Genomic DNA, 20514 nt, shown 5'->3' with positions numbered 1-20514 from the left:
GGGTGCGGGGGGGAACTTTTTCTCAAGGACGTTAAAGCGGTGGTTCCCCTAAAAATAAAATGTTAACATTGCCTTTCCCAAATAAATTACGATTAGAATCGGCCGGTTTTATTAAAAAAAAAAGCTCCGTACATACCGTTTGTTAGATTCGTTCCCACCGCCACTTCCGGGTACGATGCTGGCGGTGGGCATTCCTAATTGATTGACAGGCATCCGACCGACGCATACATCGCGTCACGAGATGCCGAAAGAAGCCGAACGTCGGTGCGCATGCGCCGTATAGAGCCGCACCGACGTTCGGCTTCTTTCGGCATCTCGTGACGCGATGTATGCGTCGGTCGGATGCCTGTCAATCAAATAGGAATGCCCACCGCCAGCATCGTACCCGGAAGTGGCGGTGGGAACGAATCTAACAAACGGTATGTACGGAGCTTTTTTTTTTAATAAAACCGGCCGATTCTAATTGTAATTTATTTGGGAAAGGCAATGTTAACATTTTATTTTTAGGGGAACCACCGCTTTAATCATCTGGGCGAAGTCCCAGGTGACATTGCGCCTCTGCATAGAACCGCCTACTCTCGCAGGAGTGAGTACCCGAAAGCCGGGTGTAAAATGGCCATAATAAGGTATGTAGAGCCACAAAAAAAAAAAGGGCATACTGTACATGTTGGAAGTATAAAGAATATGATCTTATATACACGTTATTTGGGTGAACCTCCGCTTTAAGCAAAGTGATACATACCTCTGCCTTACTGTTTACTTTGTCTAAGTGTGGTTTCCAGTCAATAAAATCAGATGACGTATCTGTGTTTAAAGATGCGGTGTCCTTATCGCCAAATCTTTGAAAGGCTAGAAATTTGAATGCAAAGAAATGTTACATTATTATTATTGCAGTATGTGTCCAGAATGTGTCACTAAAAGCAAAAACATGTTCAAATACAAATACACTGAATAATTAATAACGATATACTCACATGGAAAGAGTGATGATTTCCAGCTAAATCGTGTTTGGAACAACCTAAATGAAAAATAATGTATATCATTTATATTAATGCCAGGACATGTATAAAGGCAGAAGGAATATAAATGTAATAATAACAATATAATGTAATATAGAAAACTCAGACAGTCACAGATTGGGATGAGTCTGATGTTCGAGTGGAACGTAAGTTAGATTTGAACATCGAGTGTTCACCGAATTTAGAACATTATGTTCACAGGAAATTTGAGCGCCCATGGAACGCCCCATAATGAACGGTGAGACTGTCAATGCACTGTGAGATCGCAGTGCATTGATTGATGCTGATTGGCCAAAGCATGCACCAGACCTGCATGCTTTCCCCAATCACACTATGTCCACGCCCCACACTATGTTAGGCTGCTTATATAGTGGCTGTACATAGTTTTATGAATGAGAGCAGCAAAATTACATTTTTAAAGGAAAACATTTCATTTAAAATTGAAAAAACAGCGCGAGTCCATGACCCCCCCCCCACAGTCCATTACCAGGCCCCTTGGGTCTGGTATGGATATTAAGGGGAACCTTGTGCCCCAAAAAATATGGTGTTCCGGCCATCGGCGCTGTGATCAAAGATGAATGGACATCATGGGACGTTTTTTTTTTTTTTAATAAAGGACTTGTCCCAAACTGTCTACTGTAATTTTTACTTTGACACTTTTTGGGTGAAAGTGTAGGGGTACAATGTACCCGATACCCATTCACATAGGTGGGGTGGGATCTGGGGGTTCTTGTTAAAGGGGGCTTCCAGATTCCGATAAGCCCTCTGCCCGTGGACCCCCACAACCACAGAACAAGGGTTGTGGGGAAAAGGCCCTTGTCCCCATCATATGGGGACAAGGTGTTTTGGGAGGGACCCCCAAACACCCTCTTCATGTTCAGGGCATGTGGACTGGTACAGTTCAGAAGGGTGGGATGCTCTCTTGCGTACTCGGATAAGGGTCTGATATGGATTTTTGGGGTGACCATTTTTTTATTCTGGCTCAGGGTTCCCCTTAAAATCAATACCATACCTGAAGGGCCGGTATGGATTTTGGGGGAACCTCCACGCATTTTTTTTTTTTGGTGCGGGGTCCCCCTAATATTCATACCAGACCCAAATGGCTTGGAAATGGACTGTTAACCCATGCCGTTTTTTTAATGATTTTTATCTATATTGCCGGGACAATCGACAATACAGGAATATTTAATTTTTATTGTTTCACTTTAAGCATTGGGGTAGCCTGGGGTAGGACCCGGGTCCCCAAACACTTTTTTTGGCAATAACTTGCATTTAAGCCTTTAAAATTAGCACTTGATTTTTCATGTTAGTATCCTATAGACTTTAATGGTGTTTGCGTGTTCGCACAAATTCTTTGCCTGTTTGCAAGTTCTGCTGCAGAACATGCGAACAGGCAAAAAATGTGTTTGAACACGCGAACTCTGTTAAAGTTTATGGGACACGAACATGAAAAATCAAAAGTGCTAATTTTAAAGGCTAATATGAAAGTTATTGTCATAAAAAGTGTTTGGGGACCTGGGTCCTGCCCCAGGGGACATGTATCAATGCAAAATAAAGTTTTAAAAACTGAAGTTTTTTGGGGAGCAGTGATTTTAATAATGCTTGAAGTGAAATAAAAGTGAAATATTCCTTTAAATTTCTATAGTATGCCTGTAAAGTAGCGCATGTTTCCCGTGTTTATAACAGTCCCTGCACAAAATTACATTTCTAAATGAAAAAAAGTCATTTAAAACTACTCGCGGCTATAATGAATTGCCGGGTCCCGGCAATACAGATAAAAGTCATTGAAAAAATGGGTCTGGTATGAATATTAAGGGGAACCCTGCGCCAAATAAAAAAAAAATGGTGTGGGGTTTCCCCCAAAAATCCATAGCAGACCCTTATCATCCTGAATTGTTCGCTAATCGGCGAACGGGCGAACAGCCAATGTTCGAGTCAAACTCATGTTCGACCCGAACATAAAGCTCATCCCTAATAGAGAGCTGTGTAAGCTTAAGGTGCCTCTTATTAGGGCCATCACATACATCAATTTAACTCTCCAGCATCTACAAAAACTAAAATATCTGGTTGGGTGGACTGACCCTTTAAATCCACTGTTTACATATGACATACGTGGGCAGATTTGTAAAGTCTAATTTATGGCAATTACATGAAATAAATCTTTCCCATTAGAGTATTTGAAGGTAACTGAAGGGAAAAATAGATCAGCCAACTACTGTATAATACTTGTCTCCTTACAGGGGAATAACCAACACAGAGCATAGTGATTATTGTGTGCTCTTCACAGCTACATATACCACAGCTATATACTGCTAATAGTGGCAATACACTATTCCCTGTAATTTCATACATTGTATGATGCTATCTAACACATATTGGCAGACCCTAATAGATTTGTCACTTACTGGTCTGTATCGTCATGACCATTATTGCTTTTCCTCTTTCTATAGATGTATATTCCCAACACTATGCCCAAGATCAACAGGAAGAGGAATGCCAAAGCTCCAAATAATATTCCAAAGAATGCATTAAGGTTCATTGAGAGGTTTTCACATCGTTCACCAGAAGTGACATAAATAGTGAACGGGTTACAACTGAAAAAAATAAAAATAAATGTAAGTAACAAGACATAAACTGGCTGTGTATATAGCAGTGATATTTAAAATGCTAAAAAATACAACCTCTTGTTAGAAATATACACACACTGATAATACCTAATAATACGTGAATAGTTTGTCTTTTTCATATGAACAAACAAAACATAGCCCATAATAAAAGAACGCAGGGTGGCATTAACCTTTTCTATATGACTGCTTGTGAATTGAATCCAATTAATTCAACTATGTAGCATACATTCAAAACTGTTAATGCAGTACAATGGCATATGAATGGCAGTTTCCAAAGTGGGCTGCGTTTTTTGTCTGTCAACTTGCAGATACCCAAAAACAAGGCTCTATTAATAATTTTTTACAGTCAGAACAGGGATATTCAGTTTCCGGGGACAGTCCCCGTTTTGAGGACACTGTCCCTGAACCAGGGGCAGATCCAGAGTCTAATCTCGGGATGGGCACTGCCAACATTTCTGCAGGCAATTTGTAGGGGCAATGGCTGGTGTTGGTACTTCAATCATCACGGCACCATGGTTAATATGGTGTCAGGATGATTGAAGCACATAATTTCAATTATTACTGTGTGGGAGCAGCCAGGTGGAGGGGGGGACAGGGGGGGTTGCAGCCAGGTGGAGGGAAGGAAAAGGTGGTTGCAGCCAGGTGGAGATGAGGACAAGGTGGTTGCAGCCAGGTGGAAGGGAGGACAGGGGGGTTGCAGCCAGGAGGAAGGGAGGACAGAGGGGTTGCAGCCAGGTGGAAGGGAGGACAGGGGGGTTGCAGCCAGGTGAAGGGGAGGGCGGGGGGGTTGCAGCCAGGTGAAGTGGAGGACGCGGGGTTGCAGCCAGGTGAAGGGGAGGACAGGTGGGTTGCAGCCAGGTGAAGGGGAGGGCGGGGGGGTTGCAGCCAGGTGAAGTGGAGGACGCAGGGTTGCAGCCAGGTGAAGGGGAGGGTGGGGGGGTTGCAGCCAGGTGGAAAGGAGGACAGGGGGGTTGCAGCCAGGTGAAGGGGAGGGTGGGGGGGTTGCAGCCAGGTGGAAAGGAGGACAGGGGGGTTGCAGCCAGGTGGAAGGGAGGATGGGAGGGTTGCAGCCAGGTGAAGGGGAGGACAGGGGGTTGCAGACAGGTGAAGGGGAGGACAGGGGGGTTGAAGCCAGGTGAAGGGGAGGACAGGGGTGTTGCAGCCAGGTGGAAGGGAGGACAGGGGGGTTGTAGCCAGGTGAAGGGGAGGACAGGGGGGTTGCAGCCAGGTGAAGGGGAGGACAGGGGGGTTGCAGCCAGGTGAAGGGGAGGACAGGGGGGTTGCAGCCAGGTGAAGGGGAGGACAGGGGGTTGCAGCCAGGAGGAAGGGAGGACAGGGGGGTTGCAGCCAGGTGAAGGGGAGGACAGAGGGGTTGCAGCCAGGTGGAAGGGAGGACAGGGGGATTGCAGCCAGGTGAAGGGGAGATAAGTTCTTACCTTGGATGATGATAATGGAATCACTGGCTTCCTCCACCGTACAGCCTCATGGTCTCTTCTTCTCTCTCCCCCCCCTCCTGCTCGGCTTGTTGGGGGCTGCAGTCCTCTCAGGGAATCATCCTGGGGCCTGCTGGTTCTACATGTCCCATAATCCTCTTGGTTGTGTTTTACCAGCCATTGGCTCTGAATGTAGCCAATAGCATCAGGTATTGCCTGGTGAATGAGAGTTACTTGGTTCCAGGAGGAGAGGGAGGGGTGGAAATCCCCCGCAGCTGCAGCTCTGCCTGTGTCCCTTCACAGAGAGCCTGTCAGCAACGGCTGATGGGGTCGGCATCAGCACAGCCTGCAGTGCAAAACATTTTTTTTTGGGGGGGGGGCAATTGACATGCACAGCAAGGCAGTTTAAAAAAGCTTGATTTAAAATCAAGCGAGTCTGACATGATTGTCTGGGGGGGGGCAATTTCCCTGTCGCCCCCCCCCCCCCCTGGATCCGCCGTTGCCCTGAACCAAGTCTATCCCTGGTTTTGTCCCCAGATTGCAGGAGCAGACTGGGCTAGGTGCCACTCGAATGCTCCCTCTGCAGCCGTGCCAATGCTGCTGAATAAATGTACGGCACCACCATATGAATACAGCGCAGTGCAGCGGTGAGGTAGAGGCGGAACTTCCGGCTGCTAATGATTCCTCTGAGAGGATGCTTGCAGTAGTTCATTTTGCGGGATGTGTGGAGAGAGGTTGAGACTTGTGTGCAGCTTGAGGATGGGGCTTGAAATGGGGGGTGGGGCAGTGACAGCAGTGTCTGCAGCAGGGTAGGAGGCCAGTACTATTGCTGTACAACTTAAATTGCTCCATGCATGCCACTGCAAAGTGGCATCTGCAGTGCTGGATCAATGAATTAGGACTCATTCACACCATATATTTTATATCATCTGCACCCCTCTTCTGCACATACTACCCACCGCCATACACTCCGCACTCCTCTCCTACACATGTACCACCCACCGCCATACACTCTGTACCTCTCTCCTACACATGTACCACCCACCGCCATACACTCCGCACCCCTCCCCTACACGTACCACCTATCGCCATACACTCCTCACTGCTCTCCTACATGTACCACCCACCGCCATACACTCTGCACCCCTCCCTTACACGTACCACCTATCGCCATACACTCCTCACTGCTCTCCTACATGTACCACCCACCGCGATACACTCCGCACTCCTCTCCTGCATGTACCACCCACCACCATACACTCTGCAGTCCTCTCCAGCACATACTACCCGCCACTATATACTTCCCACCTCTTTCCTGCACATACCACCCACTGCCATATACTCTGCACCTGTCCTGCAAACAAGAAAGTAAAGTCTCTTGCACTGCCTCAGATCCTAAAAGTAAAAGAAAAAAAAAAGTGCTGCGCTGCTAAAAAACTAAAGGTAAAAAAACAACAAACCCTCCCCAACTTATCAACACACTAGAAAAAGTGGCAGAATACCAAATGGATAATACATTAACCCCAATAAGGGTAAATGAGAATTATATAAAATCCACAAATGCATATTTAAATAAATGAACTAAAAAACAAAATATATAAACACCCGCCAGCCCCTCTAGTTAGCAGGCAGTGAAATAGATAATAAGCAAATATATTGATATAACCATAAATATAATCACAACAATCACAATATAAATAAACACCAAATAAAGGTGTAAACAATGAACACCCAGGGGACCATCAAACGCTGTACATATGTGCAACATTTCTAAAACTGAATATAAATATAGTGAAAATAAAGTTTAATCAGTGGTGCAAATTCCAGTGCTATGGAGTGATCCCACGTTACTCTGCAATGTCAATCCATATAGTGAATCTTCAAAGCAATCCACCACAGTGCTCATTCACCACCAGGCATGCACACTCACCTCCTCTTTTAGACCTGAATAATATACAGGTTGAAAAGGGCTCAAGTAGTCTCCAGGGTCATTTCATTATATCCAATATGCTTCCATTGAAATTCACAAATACACAAATGTCCTCTTGTGGTTCACTCAGATATACAGTATCCCCCAAAAGTGAGTACACCCCTCACATTTTTGTAAATATTTAATTATATATTTTCATGTGACAACACTGAAGAAATGACACTTTGCTACAATATAAAGTAGTGAGAGTACAGCTTTTATAACAGTGTCAATTTGCTGCCCCCTCAAAATAACTCAACAGACAGTCATTAATGTCTAAACCACTGGCAACTAAAGTTAGTACACCCATAAGTGAAAATGTCCAAATTGGGCCCAAAGTGTCAACATTTTGTGTGGCCACCATTATTTTTCAGCACTGCCTTAACCCTCTTGTGGGCATGAAGTTCACCAGAGCTTCACAGGTTGCCATTGGAGTCCTCTTCCACTCCTCCACAACGATATCACAGAGCTGGTAGATGTTAGAGACCTTGCACTCCTCCATCTTCCATTTGAGGATGCCCCACAAATGCTCAGTAGGGTTTAGGTCTGGAGACATGCTTGGTCAGTTCTTTAGCAAGGCAGTGGTCATCTCGGAGGTGTGTTTAGGGCCGTTATCATGTTGGAATACTGCCCTGCGGCCCAGTCTCCAAAGGGAGGGGATCATGCTCTGTCGCAGTACATGTTGGCATTTATGGTTCACTCAATGAACTGTAGCTCCCCAGTGCCGGAAGCACTTATGGAGCCCCAGACCATAACACTCCCATCACCATGCTTGACCGAAGGCAAGACACACATGTATTTGTATTCCTCACCTGGTTGCCGCCACACATGCTTGACACCATCTGAACCAAATAAGTTTATCTTGATCTCATCAGACCACAGGACATGGTTCCAGTAATCCATGTCCTTAGTCTGCTTGTCTTCAGCAAACTGTTTGCAGGCTTTCTTGTGCATCATCTTTAGAAGAGGCTTCCTTCTGGGATGACAGCCATGCAGACCAATTTGATGCAGTGTGCGACATATGGTCTGAGCACTGACAGTCGGACCCCCCACCCCTTCATTCTTTGCAGTAATGCTGGCAGCACTCATATGTCTATTTCCCAAAGACAACCTCTGTACACTCACTACTTTACATTGTAGCAAAGTGTAATTTCTTCAGTGTTGTCACAAGAAAAGATATAATAAAATATTTACAAAAATGTGAGGGGTGTACTCACTTTTGTGAGATACTGTACATAGACGCTCAGAAAATAGAAGACAATAAGCTTCCCATAGTATAGGATGCTTTAATAACTCTATAAAAGGCAATAAAATAAGACTCACATAAAAGGGCTTCAAGAACCCAAAAACCACATGTAATACCAATGTGCCAATGTTGCAACTTCCAGGTGTGTACCAGACGTGACGTCACCACGCTTCCATCCTACGTTTTACGTCATGCACTTCGGGAATTTGTACTACCGATTTAACTTTATTTTCATTATATTTATAGTTTCTTTAATATTTTATAAATGTTGCACATGTGTTTGATGGCCAGCCGGGTGTTTACACCATTTATTTGGGATTTATTGATATTGTGATTGTTCTTATATTTATTTATTGTTACATCAATATATTTGATTATCATCTATCTCACTGCCAGCTGATGGGTGTTTATATATTTTATTTTAATTAAATGTATTTAAATATGCACTTGTGGATTTAAACTAATTCTAATTTACCCTTATTGGGGTTCATTTATTATCCATTTAGCACTCAGGCACCTTTTCGAGTGTGTTGGATAGGTTGGGGAGGGTTTGTTGTTTTTTTATTTGTAGTTGTTCAACAGCGCAGCACTTTTTCTTCCTCTTCTATACATATGGCCATTCACTCCATACCCCTCTCCCTGCACATACTACCCACCTCCATACACGCCACACCACTCACCTGCACATACTACCGGCCAGCATACACTCCACACCCAGGGCCGTCTTTAATATGGATTGGACCCTGGGCAAACATTTTCTTGGCCCCCCCCCCCGCCCATGAAATTTAGCTCTCCACCCCAACATCTCAAAAAACAAACACACACATAGAATTATCAAAAAAATACTTTAATAATGTAAACATAAAGAACTAGTCCACAAGCAAGTCAAGTCCTTAGCTAGATCTGTAACAGTAAGTACTCGTCAACGTAATACCTTTTAGTAAAAGAGTGCAAATCAACATTATGTTTTGTGTGTAAAACAAATACCGTATTTATCGGCGTATACCGCGCACTTTTTTGCCCTGAAAATCAGGGCAAAATCGTGGGTGCGCGGTATACGCCGATACCCGCTTTCCCGCGCCGAGTTTGAATACTGCGCCGACATATACCGAGCGCAGTACACTAGTGTATTGTCGGGCAGTCTCGGCTCCTCTCGCGCTGACGTCCTGGACATACAGGACGTCAGCGCGGGAGTAGCCGAGCCTGCCCGACAATACACGAGTGTACTGCGCACTGTATATGTCGGCGCAGTATTCAAACTCGAGCGGGGAGGACGCGAGGATGCCGCAGAAGGACGCCGGACCCGACGAAGAGGACACCCGAAGCCGCAGACGGACGCCGGACCCGACAAGGCCGCCGATGGACGCCGCGCAAGACACCAAAACTGTGAGTACAAAAAAACTTTTTTCCACAGGAATTCGGGGCAACTTTAGGGGTGCGCGCTATATGCGGGAGCGTGCTATACCCCAATAAATACGGTAGCTATGTTGTCTAGTAACACAAAAATAAATATTAATAAATAAAACAACAATTAACAACAATACACAGCAATTAAATAAACAATATCAAAACTTATAACCCGTAGAATCCAAAAAATAAAATGCTTATGTTCCACTTCAATTTAAAACTTCAGACAGTCAAAAAGCTGCTTAGATGCATGATCACACGCCTGGCACTGATTCACAGCGGTGGTAAGAGGACTGATTTGAAAACGGCGCGCAGGAAGCCTGGTTTTTAGCTGAGGAAATGCATAGCCTGTGCCACCCATAGCAATGCTCCTTGGCCCGCCCCTTCCAGCTGATACATGGCACACCTCCCCAATTGCTAGCTTCAATTGCGGCAGTGGCTGGGGAGATGGGGCGGGGAAGGTTACCGCTCCCATGCATTTAAAAACACAGTGCGTTTGCATGACACAGTTAACGCAAATGCACTGTGTTTTTAAATGCATGGCCCACATACCTAAAAATGCAGCAAGCTTGCCAGTGAAGGAACTGCATGTAAGTCGCATGGTGCAAAAGCAGGATGGATTTCAAGGCCACTGAAATTTTAAAATGCTGCATGCACCTTTTTTTCTGTGGGAAACGCAGGCATAGCAGCCCATTCAAATGAATAGGATGCTGTGCTTTTGAAAATGTGGCCCCAACCCCTGCATACATGTGAATCAGGCCTAAAGTAGGCCCATCAAGCAGTGTCTGGTCTGGTGGTGGCCCAGGCCATGCAAATAAATCCTTCTGGACACAGCCACAGCCTGGACTGGTCAGGATTTACTAACTAACTGTCTGGATTAACTACCTATATGGGGAGCAGGAGCCTAGGGAGGAGAAAGACCTACCTTGTCCGGTCCTGGCCAGCTCAGCTCGCTCTGATCAGTGGCTGCCTGAGCTGCCTCACTCACAGGAGCACTCTGCTGTCGGCTCCACTGCGCAGTCCGACTCCTACCTCCCGAGGCCTCCCGCCGCGTAGCGCACACACCATTCACGGCAAGGGGCGGGGTCAGAGCATCAGTGGAGCTCAAGGCCCCGCCCACTCCTCTCTCCTTGCTAGAGAAAATATTCAGCAGCAGAGACTGCACACTGCGCCGATGCCAGGCCCGGCCGGGTGCCGGCTTCTGTGCGCAGAAAGTGCAGTCAGGCGACGGGCGGACCGCGGCTTAAGGGGAAGCTCTGCTTAAATTGGGCCCCTAAAGATTGACAGGGCCCTGGGCAGCTTCCCCTTTTGCCCTGCGGTAAAGACGGCCCTGCCCACACCCCTCTCCTGTACATACTACCCTCCGCACCCCTCTAATACTATAACATGTTTTTCTCTATCTTATATTCTTATCATTTGTCATATCCCCAAAAATTCTAAGAAGTATCTTTTTTTATCTCATTTACGAAATGTGAGAAATAACATATATATATATATATATATATATATATATATATATATATATATATATATATATATTACAATCATTCCATATACACTGCATATATATTTGAGGAAAATATGCTTAGAAAATTAAAGTGAGGTGGTTCCCGCGGCAAAATATATTTCAAAACGTGCGTACAATTATAAACAATAATTATAAAGGTTAAGCTGCTCATCAGGGTACAGGGGTGAACTGTGAAATGAGTGTTGAAGGTGCTATAGAGGGCGCTAGATAATTATTAGGATACCTGCCGTGATAGACGGTAGGCAATATATTTCACATAAATAAATAAATCTATTATAAACCAATGACAAAAAAGTTAATGCTTCAATCAATATATAGCATATACGGTATATGATATTAGTCATAAAACATAAATACTGTGTATAAAAATCTCCTACTAGACCGTGAAAAAATACATCATAAAAAACTGAAAATAAAGTTCATATAGGAAAAATATAGGAAAAGGAATTTCTTCTATAGGTGATCATGCAATCAGATTTCCAGATGATAGAAAACAGCCTTCACCAACTATTCGACTTCACCCGAAGTGCTCTGGATAATCAAATGCGCTTACCACAACAATTGGACCACTTAGCGAAAAGTAGGTCATATAAGCTGAGCAGGGTGAGTGCCTGCGCACAATGCGACAATAGCTGGAACAATAGCTTCAATTGCTATACCGGTATAGAAAGCCACAAAAAAACAGAGAGGGAAACTCATCGTGTATTACCATTTATTTTAAAAGATATTTTAAAAGATTGCTGATTGGCCTCTTACTTGAGTGGGTGCCTACCCGGCACTGGGACTGCTGATGTGGTATCTCTCTTTGGAGAACGTCGCTCAGATGGTTCAGGAAACTGAGATGGTCCTGGGCTGTGCGGTGGGCTGTACAGCGGTGACAAGTGCTGAGATCAGCTGGGTGCGTGGTGACCAGAAGGAAGCCGCCGACATATGTTTCGTGCTGTGCACGCCCCCCCTGATGACGTGCACAGCACGAAACATATGTCGGCGGCTTCCTTCTGGTCACCTCGCACCCAGCTGATCTAGGCACTTGTCACCGCTGTATAGCCCGCCGCACAGCCCAGGACCATCTCAGTTTCATGAACCATCTGACCGACGTTCTCCAAAGAGAGATACCACGTCAGCAGTCCCAGTGTCGGGTAGGCACCCACTCAAGTAAGAGGCCAATCAGCAATCTTTTAAAATGTCTTTTAAAATAAATGGTAATACACGATGAGTTTCCCTCTCTGTTTTTTTGTGGCTTTCTATACCGGTATCGCAATTGAAGCTATTGTTCCAGCTATTGTCGCATTGTGCGCAGGCACTCACCCTGCTCAGCTTATATGACCTACTTTTCACTAAGTGGTCCAATTGTTGTGGTAAGCGCATTTGATTATCCAGAGCACTTCGGGTGAAGTTGAATAGTTGCTGAAGGCTGTTTTCTATCATCTGGAAATCTGATTGCATGATCACCTATAGAAGAAATTCCTTTTCCTATATTTTTCCTATATGAACTTTTATATATTTTCACAGTTTTTTATGATGTATTTTTTCACGGTCTAGTAGGAGATTTTTATACACAGTATTTATGTTTTATGACTAATATCATATACCGTATATGCTATATATTGATTGAAGCATTAACTTTTTTGTCATTGGTTTATAATAGATTTATTTATTTATGTGAAATATATTACCTACCGTCTATCACGGCAGGTATCTTAATGCTTAGAAAATTGCTTACTGTTTGCCAATAAAAATAATAAAATATGTCCCCGGATTTAATTTTAAAAATCTGGTCACCTTACCTCAAGGGTAAGAAACATTTGTGCTGTTAAGACTCTGTCTTTGATTCAAATGAACAAAGACCTGTGTTTGTAAAGTATGAATTATGGTGCTGGATTTTCTTGGGTATATGAGGTGTGGATAAAACTGTGTGTGTAAAGTGGGGATTATGGTCCTGGACATTTTGGGGTATATGATGTATGGATAGAAAGATATTTCTGTAGGACTGGAGGAGACAACATCATAAGGAGGTGATATTTACTTACGTGCAGGTAGCGTTGCCTTCAATCAGATTGCAAGTTCCATCATTCATACAGTATGAATTACACTTAGAATAACATTGTAAAGTGGTAGGATCCAATACAAAGCCAGACACACATGTGAAATTCTGTGCCAGCTCACTTACAGTCACTAAGAAAAAAGACAAGGATATACAATTATTCTGATAGTTAAACAGATTTGTGTTGCCCTCCTAAATTACATTTTGGGAAATAAAATTATAAACTTTGGTTAAATGACAAAATATACACAACTAAAAAAAAATAGAAAATTCACACAAAGTTAAATTGTTTCTTCAAATGTCGTTGCATTTTGAGAAAAGGGAAACTCTCCCATGATGAAGTGAATGGATGCATTCAGGTGCATACAGACCTGCCTATAATATGGGGTCATTATTTCATGAGGCAGTGGTATGCTGAAAGGTGATTTTCACTAATGGGTGTGATGGTGATTTGGTGAATCACACTTATGCCTTGTACACACGATAGGAATTTCTGATGAAAAAAGTCTGATGGAATTATTTCATCAGAAATTCTTATAGTGTGTGAGCCCCATAGGAATTTTTTCCGTCGGAGTTTGGAAATAAAACATGTTTAATTTTTTTCTAATGAAGAAAAATCCTATGGGAAATTCCGATCGTCTATGTGGAACTCCGATGGAGAAAAAAAACATGCATGCTCGGAATCAAGTCGACGCATGGAAGCATTGAACCTAATTTTTCTCGGCTCATCTAAGTGTTTTACGCCACCGCATTTTGGACAGAATTTAGTCTGACAGTGTGTATGCAAGACTGATGGAAGACAGCTTGAATGGAATTCTGACAAAAAATTCAATCAGATTTTAGCCCATAGAAATTCCTATCGTATGTACAGGGCATTAGGGGAATTAAATAAAGCTTTTTCTTTTTTTGCAGTAAAGCTCTTTAAAATAGTCTGCTCCAAATTAAAAAATCCTTATTGCCCATTTGAGTAGCTATACTGACATGTGTGGCAAAATCAGATACTTTTTAATAGCGCTAATACTGCTATTATATGCTATGTATGCTATATTATGCTATATAGTATTTGGTGCTAATACTGCACCAAATGCAAATATAATCACCTCTAGTTTGCACATAATGAAACTGTAGGTTATCTAAGTTGGCATACAGAAACAAGCACATTGCCTGTCTCTTTGCGCTGTGAAGCAGTGGGTATTGTTGCCGTCGCTAGCCCCTCCCTACTTGTCACTGGCTGTTAAGTACACTGCTGGCTTCACATCCAACAGCCTCCACTGACAGTAAGCTGGGTCTGATGGGGATTCACAGGCATTCTTTTTTCATCAAGTCTGCTCTCACCTTGTAATCGACAGCAGGCAGTGGGAAGATTCCATACCCAATAGAATGCTGTCTACTGGCAATGGATCAACCCACTGCCTGCTGTCAATCACAAGGTGAAAGCAGACCTGATGGAAAACGAATGCCTGTGAATCCTCATCAGACGCTACTTACCCAGCTTAAAAAACTTCTTGGCACTGCGCTGTACTGTTTAACCTCCCTGGCGGTATGATTCTTTCTGAAAAAAGGTGCTGAAAGCGGTACCATTATTTTGCATGGAAATTTGGCGTTTTAGATTGCATGCTTTTTTTGGAGTGGGTGGTACATGTTCCAAAAAATGACGACCAGTTAGTCGCTCTGGATTTACAACCCCAGAAGCCCGTCGTCCAGAACGGTTTACCGCCGTTGGTGTTTGGTTTTTGAGGAAAATTTGTTCAGCCACCTTCCACATAAAGTCTGCATGGACCATAGACCTGACATTTTTTTTTTTGAGCAGGATGAAAGAGTTCCAAAGACATTGCTCCAAAAGATGTCAGAAAATCTTTTTATAATATTTTTTTTGCTGCTTTCTCATTGCAGGGTAAAAAGTCATGGCCTGGTCAGCCCTGTCCACACCTCCCATCGTGTGGTTGTAGTCCAACACCACCTGTGGCTTTAGAACGTTTTTTCCACCTTTGGTATGGACCATGGCGGTCGAGGTGTTGTGGACCGTGCTCAAAAGGGAAACGTCCTTTTTGTCCCGCCACTTCAGAGCCAACATTTTCCCCTTTTGCCATGCAGCTACTTGTCCTTTCCCAAGCTTTTTGTTTGGAAATCCTGACGGCATGTCACGCCGGTTAGGCCTCACAGTCCCATAAGCGTTTGTCCTATTCAGAAGTAGGAACTCGTATAGTTCTGGGGACGTATAGAAATTGTCCGTAGTGATACAGTAGCCCTGGTTGAGCAAGGGCTCTATCAATGAAAGCACTGACGCGGTTGCCATCCCAAAATCACTGAATCTCGGGGAGAATTTGGTCCCTTTGCCAGTATAAAGTACTGAGTTCCAAATATATCCCGAGCTGGACTCACATAACATAAAGGATTTTATCCCAAAGCGAGCGCGCTTAGACGCAATGAATTGAATCCAGCTTAGGCGACCTTTGTAGGCCATGAGACTTTCGTCTATTGTAATGTCCCTCTCAGGTATGTAGGTCCGCTGGAAATTCTGCAGGACCATTTGGTAAATATCCCAAAAAAATTTAAGCTTTGGAGCTGGATGAGACCGTTCGTCAAATTCCTCATTATTTGCAAAGTGCAAATATTTCATTATAAGTGAAAACCGATATTCGGACATTACTGTTCCAAAAAAAGGTGTGGCCAATAATTTATTTGTGGTCCAGTACCACTTTTGGAGTGGTTTTCCCACCACTCCCTGCAAAATTAGGAGGCCAAGGAATTTCCATATATCCTCGCTGGTCACAGGCTCCCATTTTCTGCGTCTTGAAAATAACTGCTGGGTAGCAGATTGCTGTTCTTCATACCGATTGGTCTCCAAAACAATTTTGTCGACCACCTCATCGGTCAAAAATAGTCGGAGGTATTCTTAGGGATTGTCATCCTCTATGTCCACTTTTATTCCAGGTGATCCTGTGAACGGAAACCTAGGGGGCGCTACGTGCTCCGTAGCGCAATCAATTGCGCACCAGGTCCGCACGTCGCTGGGCACAGGTGCAGGATCGTCAACCACATCACTTTCTGCATCCGACGATGAACTTTCCCACACGTCGCTGTCGCTCAGCTCCTCCGCAATGGATTTGGCATCGCTGTCGCTGTTTGGCAGCAGGTCGCATAATGAGTTTGATGCAGAGGCGCGCTTTGCCATTATTGCTGTGCAATATACAGACACTGGTACAGTAATTCTGCAGACAGGGCACTGGAAAGCACTGGGGGGGGCAATCAAAGGTCACTGTATTTTTTTTTTAATTTTATCCAATGATATCAGTGTGTTTTTACTGTGTTTTACTTTGTTTTACTTTTTATATGTTTGAATTTCGCGCCGCCCCCCCCTCCTTCCGCCCCCTGCGTCGCGACGCTCGCAGGGAAGGGAATCAGGGGAACACACAGCATCGGGCGGACATCCGCCCGCCGTGCACTGCGAGGATTCAACGCTGGATCGCGGAGAAAAGGTAAGAAAACCTTTTTTCTGCATCGAGCGAGGCAAGCCCGAGTGTGACTCGGGGTTACCATTCGCAGCCTGAAAATCTCACCCCGAGTCACACTCGGGAATACCGCCAGGCAGGTTAAGAGTTGTAATGGCCCGATGAAAGCTCAGGTGCACTGCACCTGCACTGCGTAATCTGGATTCATGTACCTGTTTACAACAGGTATGTGAATTTGTCAGCTGCATCTACATTTGTTGCTCAAAGGCATATTGGAAGTATCTTAGACTTTTGAAAATCAAACATAAAGGTAGGGTGGAATGGGACTTTGTATGGTTGTATGGTTTGAATATAAATATATAACACAGATTTAAAATATGTATTTTTAAACTTTATTTTCCATCAAATGATGGTCAGTTAAGAACATGTTACAATTATAAAGACAGTTACTTTTGTTTGGTCCAGGACGTGCTGGTCCTGACACATGAGATCAAGTATGTGCCCTACGCGTTTCACGTATCAAGTATGTGCCCTACGCAGGAAGTCCTGCTTCGTCAGGGCCTTTAAAGTAGCACGAATATAATGAGAAAATTGTAGTAACCTATAAATACAATATTGACAAGGTTATAGAGGGATATATTGATAAATACTAACGTTGTTATAAGAGAAAAAAGTATTTTTTTTAAAAAGCCATATTTATAGGGATTTCACAACTGCCCAAACAATGTTACAGTGAATATAATATGACATAAAGTTTAATGGGTTACAGTCACATTTAATTAATTTGATGTCCAGCAATGCATTACAAACCACAAAACAAGAGCGGACTAAAGTGATGGGAGAATGTATGAATTATAAATCTATAACATGAGTTTATACATTAAACTTTACGTCATACAGTATTATATTCACTGTAACATTGTTTGGGCAGTTGTGAATGCCCTATAAATATGGCTTTTTTTAAAAAACGTTTTGCTCTTATAATAACATCTATAACCTTGTCAATATTGTATTTATAGGTTACTACAATTTTCTCATTATATTCGTGCTACTTTAACCACTTCAGCCCCGGACCATTTGGGTGGTCAAAGACCAGGCCACTTTTTGCGATTCGGCACTGGGTCGCTTTAACTGATAATTGTGCGGTCGTGCGATGTGGCTCCCAAACAAAATTGACATCCTTTTTTCCCACAAATAGAGCTTTCTTTTGGTGGTATTTGATCACCTCTGCAGTTTTTATTTTTTGTGCTATAAACAAAAATAGAGCGACAATTTTGAAAAAAATTCAATATTTTTTACTTTTTGCTATAATAAATATCCCCAAAATATATATATATAAATATATATATATATATTAAAAACATATTCCCTCAGTTTTGGCCGATACGTATTCTTCTACATATTTTTGGTAAAAAAAAAAACAACGCAATAAGCGTTTATTGATCGGTTTGCGCAAGAGTTATAACGTTTACAAAATAGGGAATAGTTTTAGGCAATTTTTATTATTTTTTTTTTTTACTAGTAATGGTGGCGATCAGTGATTTTTTTCATGGCGGACACATCGGACACTTTTAAAACATTTTTGGGACCGTTGTCATTTTCACAGCGATCAGTGCTATAAAAATGCACTGGTTACTGTGAAAATTACACTGGCAGGGAAGGGGTTAACCACTAGGTGGTGCTGTAGGGGTTAAGTGTTCCCTGCCTTGTGTTTCTAACTGTAGGGGGGATAGGCTCTCTGTCACATGACACTGATCTCCGCTCCGAGTACACGGAGCCGAGATCAGTGTCATTCTCACTAGGCAGAGCAAGGAGATGCTTGTTTACACAAGCATCTCCCCGCTCTATACCTCCGTGAGTCGATCGCGGGGACCCCCGTGGTGATCCGCTGTCCGCTGGCGGCGGCGCGTTCGCGACCACACGGCAGGCATTTAAAGGGCCACATAAAGGTACGTGATAATGCCTGTCCATACCATTTTGCCGACATATATATGGCGTGGGTGGTCCTTAAGCGGTTAAAGGCCCTGATGAAGTAGGGCTTCCCACGAAACGCAAAGGCTACATACTTGATCCCCTGTATCAGGATGAGCATGTCCTGGACTAAACAACAGTAACCATGTCTTTATAATTGTGACATGTTTATAACTGACAATCATTTGATGGAAAATAAAGTTTAAAAATACATATTTTAAATCTGTGTTATATATATCGTTAATCAAACCATACAACCATACAAAGTCCCATTCCACCCTTTATGTTTGATTTTGTATCTTTCTGGGATAGTATCTCTGTATGGTTGTAATTATTCACAATCACTCCCCACCCCTGTGCAAATCTTCGACTTTTGGTTCATGAGCACTGGATGCATAGCGCTTGATGATTTTTTTTGTTTATATTTGTACATTATAAATTGTAAGTGAGCTGCTTCTTTGATCATATTATTGGTGTAATCAGTTTTTTATTTTATTTACAAGCTTATCTTTATTTAAAAATTCTGTGTTTCGTGTGAATTAAATAAACAGTTATAAATATGCCATGTTTCCTCGTACTATATTTATTATTATATATATATACCTAAATAAGTGCTTCAATAAATATATATATATATATATATATATATATATATATATATATATATATATATATATATAATAACCAGGCATCTAAACTATCTTCAAAACAAAAGAGTTCAAATGACCCAGTTCCAGAACAGGAAGCAATAATATAAAAATGAAAAAAGAAATACAAATGCTATTAGTACATTAAAACAGGTCATAGGTTTTCAATACAATGCATTGCTTATGCATCAGTGTAGTAACTCAATTCATCAGAGCATAGGATAAGTAAAATATCACAGGCACTATTACTTATTCAACTGTATCAAAGTGGATTTACGAGATACATTGTAAACAGCAAGGACATGACACAAGTTTAATAATTGCATCCTCAATCAAAACCTTTTTTCAATTGTAGTACAGGGCCGTCTTACTGAGCGGGCACCCCTGGGCACAGCCCGGGAGCCCCACGTTCACCTGGGGCTCCATCAGAGCCGGACAAAAAGCACTAGCCGGGGGAGTATCAGTTGGTGTGCTCGAGGGGCGCAGAAATGAGTACGCCGGCCGCTCTGTAGGAGGGAAGAAGTGAGGGAGCTTGGTAGGGTGCATTTCTTGCTGCCCATTTCCAGGTGTACTGCAGATGTTCCGCGAGTGGAGGCAGGTGTTTCTGGTGCTGTTGAGAGCCTTAGTTAGCTGGTATCTTTGGCGGTGATGTGGAGCTGTACTCATCGTTCAATCCAGCTGCTCCTCTCCTCCCCCTCCTTTCATGGCTGCTGAGCCGCTCCATCCTCACTGCTCAATTTGCAGTCAAAAGCAGCTTGGGAGGTGTGTGGCTGTCCTGGAAGGGATTACCATGCTGCTCTGTCCCGTCCCCTCCAGAATGACACACATCCCTTCTCCCGCCACTCGCTCCCTGGATGTGTGCTGCTACGTCTGTAAAGGGAATGTGGGGGCGGGAAGATTAAGGAGCCAAACCACATTGAGAGAAATCACTAACTGAGAGCCCCTGGGGACCATTTAAGTGAGTGAGCACTGTGACCAGACCCCCACTTCTCTCTCCCCCTCCTTCTCCCCCTCTTCCTTCTCCCCTCTCCCCCTTCCTTCTCTCCCCTCTTCCTTCTCTCCCCCTCCTTCTCTCCCCCCCTTCCTTCTCCCCCCTCCTTATCCCCCATCTTCCTTCTCTCCCCTCTACCTTTTCCATGCCTTCCTTCTCTCCCCCTTCCTTCTTACCCCT

At 43.4% G+C, this 20514-nt stretch overlaps 1 protein-coding gene across 1 annotated transcript in view; it reads right to left on the bottom strand.

Moving 5' to 3' along the window:
* Positions 1-20514, bottom strand: part of LOC120936885 — a 218120-nt gene that overhangs the window by 5703 nt on the left and 191903 nt on the right. The window contains exons 50-53 of the mRNA XM_040349651.1: positions 13260-13404; positions 3425-3613; positions 975-1018; positions 743-849 (exon numbers count right to left, since the gene is read on the bottom strand). Of these exons, the coding sequence (XP_040205585.1) occupies positions 743-849; positions 975-1018; positions 3425-3613; positions 13260-13404 (485 nt within the window). The remainder of the gene's footprint in view (positions 1-742; positions 850-974; positions 1019-3424; positions 3614-13259; positions 13405-20514) is intronic.

The sequence above is a fragment of the Rana temporaria genome, chromosome 4 (assembly GCF_905171775.1).
Source record: "Rana temporaria chromosome 4, aRanTem1.1, whole genome shotgun sequence".
Lineage (NCBI taxonomy): Eukaryota > Metazoa > Chordata > Amphibia > Anura > Ranidae > Rana > Rana temporaria.
This window is presented reverse-complemented; position numbering and strand designations above follow the sequence as displayed.